General features: G+C 46.5%; 1 protein-coding gene across 1 annotated transcript in view; it reads left to right on the plus strand.

Annotated features, from left to right (window-relative positions):
* The window catches only part of ITPR3 (inositol 1,4,5-trisphosphate receptor type 3), a 36099-nt gene extending 32891 nt beyond the window's left edge, over positions 1-3208 (plus strand). Inside the window, exons 54-57 of the mRNA XM_019470371.1 lie at positions 271-436; positions 1150-1310; positions 1823-1984; positions 2337-3208. Coding sequence (XP_019325916.1) covers positions 271-436; positions 1150-1310; positions 1823-1984; positions 2337-2405 — 558 coding nt within the window. The 3' untranslated portion in view covers positions 2406-3208. The remainder of the gene's footprint in view (positions 1-270; positions 437-1149; positions 1311-1822; positions 1985-2336) is intronic.
* Positions 3209-4109: the final 901 nt, after the last annotated feature.

Consider the following 4109-nt stretch of genomic DNA (forward strand, 5'->3'; position numbering starts at 1 on the left):
TGGTTTGGGCGGCTGCCGCGCCCCTCCCCCCCCCCCCGCCCCCGCTAAGTCCTGCTGCATATACTGCTGTGCAGCTGCCCTCCCTCCCTGGGAACTGTGACACTTCCAGCTCTATCCCCCACTGTCCTTCGGTGCTTTCCTCCTCTCTTCCCCTATCGCATCCCTGTTATTCCTCCCCACCTGGCACCCTCAGCCCGCGGCCCGTGTACCAAGGCAGCGCGGTTGGAGTGGCTAGAGGAGACACACGTTTATCCCTTTCGTCCATTACAGGAGTCCTTGTTTCCTGCTCGAGTTGTCTACGACCTTCTCTTCTTCTTTATTGTCATTATCATCGTCCTTAACCTCATCTTTGGGGTCATTATTGACACTTTTGCTGATCTGAGGAGTGAGAAGCAAAAGAAGGAAGAGATACTGAAGACCACCTGCTTCATATGTGGTGAGCGCTGGGACCTCGCTGTACAGGAATTGCCCCAAAGCTCTTCCCCCATCTAAGGTTGAGGGAAGGAAAGGAGTTTCAGCTGGCTTCTGGTTTCCATTTGGTTCACAGCAAAACTTAAATCTGTTCACCGATGGGTCGCTGCAGCGTGAGGAGGCTTAAACAAGGACACAAACTGCGAGGGGAAATTGTCTGTATTGTTCCCCGCCTTCTGTTAATGAGGTGTTAAACTAAAACGCCACATTGTGGAGTTCTTGTGCTGTGCATCTATCACTCCCGAGACCATCACTTAGCCAGTGGGGAAAAAGCACCATATTACTAAGGAAATAAAACACAGAAAATGTTCTCGAATGCTTTCAGTCATAGGAAGGCATCCAAAAAAAGGGAAAAACCCAGTAAGTCTAGCTGGGTTTTTTCTCACAAGAGCCACTGGGTGCATTTTATGCTTTTAGATACATAGGCAGGAAGCAGAGCTGGTAGTGCTTTAAATAGAAGCCTCCTGAATACACAGCTGGGTTATTTTCCCTGTTTTGGATGCTTGTCCTGTGCTAAATGCCAACTAATTATTAAAAGCACTTCTTGAAAGTCACACCTGGGAGAGGATGCAATTATCTGTACTTCCTTTCACATTTGTTTGCTCGCTCACTTCTCACCTTCTCCTCCCCTCCCCATCTCCTCCCTCCACCTTCTCCGTTCTTGACTGCCTTTCCCAGGACTCGAAAGGGACAAGTTTGACAACAAGACAGTGTCCTTTGAGGAGCATATTAAATACGAGCACAACATGTGGAACTACTTGTACTTCATAGTGCTGGTGCGAGTGAAGAACAAGACAGACTACACAGGGCCAGAGAGTTACGTGGCGCAGATGATAAAGGTACGTGTCCTCTCAGGGCAGCTCTTTCGCTATTGCAACCTGCCCACCCCGGGGAAATATTTGAGAACAAGGGGCTTGCCAAAGAAAAACAGTTTTGAGAAGGAGCCTTTGGAAAATATTTAATAATGTTGTTGTGCTTTCGTTCGTTCGTAGCTGGTTATTTCCACTTGGCAATCTCAGCCAATACCGCATTGTCTATTTGATGTTTTGTACTGTGTATTTAAGGATTGAACCAAGCAGTAGAGAGTGTGACTTCAAGGTAATTTCAAGGCAGGAAGGGAGGGAAAGGAAACTTAGAAAAGAAAAACTTCTGCATTTGAGCCCAGAAGGCTCTAAGAAAAAAAACTGGAAATGGACTATTCCTGGAAAATTTGCAAAGAAACAGACAAGACGAGCCTTTGAGAATTTTTTTAATCCCTAAGCACAGGCAGGCTTCCCGTTAAATCCTATCGGGTCTCTTCCCTCTTCCTCACCCCCTCTCCAACTCCCGTTCTCTATGGTCGCCTTTCCAGAATAAGAACCTTGACTGGTTCCCCCGGATGCGAGCCATGTCGCTGGTCAGCAATGAGGGGGAAGGGGAACAGAATGAGATCCGAAATCTTCAAGACAAACTGAACACCACGATGAAGCTGGTGTCCCATCTCACCTCCCAGCTGAATGAGCTGAAGGAACAGGTACTGAACACTTTTTAAAACAGAAACGCTTCAGGAACACCTGACTGTAGAAACCCGCTGTCCTTACCAAAATAGACACCAATTGCAAGGAACAGGCGGCCAGAACCAGCCCAAGCCCGTACAACTTCAGATACAAAGCAAAGGGCTCCCGCAGCTCTCTTTGAGGGGGTTAGGGACGCTTGGGACAAGCGCTTTTTTGATACTTCACTTCCTCATCAGCTAGAGTCCACCTCGCAGGGTTTTCTGGCAGATGCTTAAAGCAGCCTGGTCAGTCACACGCTGGAGGAGCACGTTAGTGGATAGAAAGGCGGCCCGGTTTCCTACCTCACTTGTGTCCTTGTTTGAACTCTAGATGACAGAGCAACGGAAGCGCAGACAAAGGATGGGGTTTGTGGATGTCCAGAATACCATGAACCACTAAGACGGAGAAGAAGCGTCGGCTTCACCCACCGGGGCACTACACATATGTATCAGCTAACGAGGCTGCTTATTCCTGGGTTCCATGCATGGACGTCACCGTCAGAAAGAGACGGACCATGCGGAAGAGCTTCAGAGTCAACATTTTCCTTAGAGCGCTTGTAAGCCATTCGGGAACCAGGGACTGGCCAGGATTCCTCACGATACCTGGACCCACACGTTACTCTAATGCCCTTGTAGGAAGATAAATCATACAGGACTTTTATTCCTCATTGCAATAACTCTTTATTTTGCAAATGTGGAGGGTTGTATCTTTATCTCCATGCGCTACATTCTGATGGCCCCTACCTCAGGTGTAGTGTAACTAGCTGTAGGGCTGCAATATTTAACTTATTCCAAGAGTGGCACTAGTACCTGTGGATCTTTGCAAACCAGCCGTCGTATTTGCTGTACCTGCTCCATGCTGATCCCTCTCCATTTAAAGAATTCTGTTCGTCACTGTGGTGCAGTAAACAGGAGCTAAACTCAAGGAGATGGATTTGTTAATTTAACTCACCAGATGAGGATGAGTATCCAAGCTCATACTAGTGCAAACTAGTCTTTTGCCTTCTGTGGACCAAGAATATCTGGGCAGTAGTAGTAGGAGACTGCAGGTTTACAGGAGTTCACTGTGAAGGGGTGTCCTGTGTTGTAGTTTAATCTCTGGTGTAATGTTTTACTTTTTTTGTTATTGTTACTTAAGAACTAAAGTGTAAATTGCCTTAACTAAATTAAATACAAAATCATGTTATAATAAAAACTTAAACATGGTAAAGAAAGCGCCCTTCCTGTGCCCTCTGGTATGTAACGGAGCTATTATAAATAGAAATACAGAACAATCCAAAGACCTGAAGCCAAACCAGCGCTGTATTACCCACGGTGCTCCACGACCCACTGCTCGCAGCTCCAGATGTTAAACTTTAAAATGTAGTACAATGCTCCAGTCAGAAGATGAGGAATACTACCATGAAGAACTACCTTGAACACCAGCCTTGTTTTCTGAAGCTTTGGATTAGAGCCTGCTGCACAGTTTCAAATTCTTTCACTACTTGCCAGGAAAACACTGTTCAAATACATAAAAAGGAGCAGCTGTTGGTGCTGCCTGGAGCCAAGCAGAGTCCTGGCAGAGCTCTGTTCTAGACACCGCTCCTTCCCAAGCCAAGCAGTGCTGCAGCCACCCCAACTACAGTCCTGTGCTGCCGCCTCCCAAGAATAGACGCTGATGCAACCATTAAAGCTTTAAAAAGGAATAAAAATAGGCCACAGCAATGGACTAATCACACTTGAAATTTTTGTTTATGGCCCTATATACCAACATGTCATTAAAACCTATCTTTATCCCTCAGCTATGCAGTAACCCATACGGAACCTTCTCTTCACGCTGAGGGAAACCTGCATAGAATCATAGAATCATAGAATCACTGAGGTTGGAAAAGACCTCTAAGATCATCAAGGAATAAAAATAGGCCACAGCAATGGACTAATCACACTTGAAATTTTTGTTTATGGCCCTATATACCAACATGTCATTAAAACCCCTATCTTTACCTCAGCTATGCAGTAACCCATACGGAACCTTCTCTTCACGCTGAGGGAAACCTGCATAGAATCATAGAAAAACCCAAACACACCCCCCCCCGCCGACCCAACACCACCCCCCACCCCCCAC

This window comes from Aptenodytes forsteri, unplaced genomic scaffold (assembly GCF_000699145.1).
Source record: "Aptenodytes forsteri isolate BGI_AS27 unplaced genomic scaffold, ASM69914v1 Scaffold142, whole genome shotgun sequence".
NCBI classification, from domain to species: Eukaryota; Metazoa; Chordata; class Aves; order Sphenisciformes; family Spheniscidae; genus Aptenodytes; species Aptenodytes forsteri.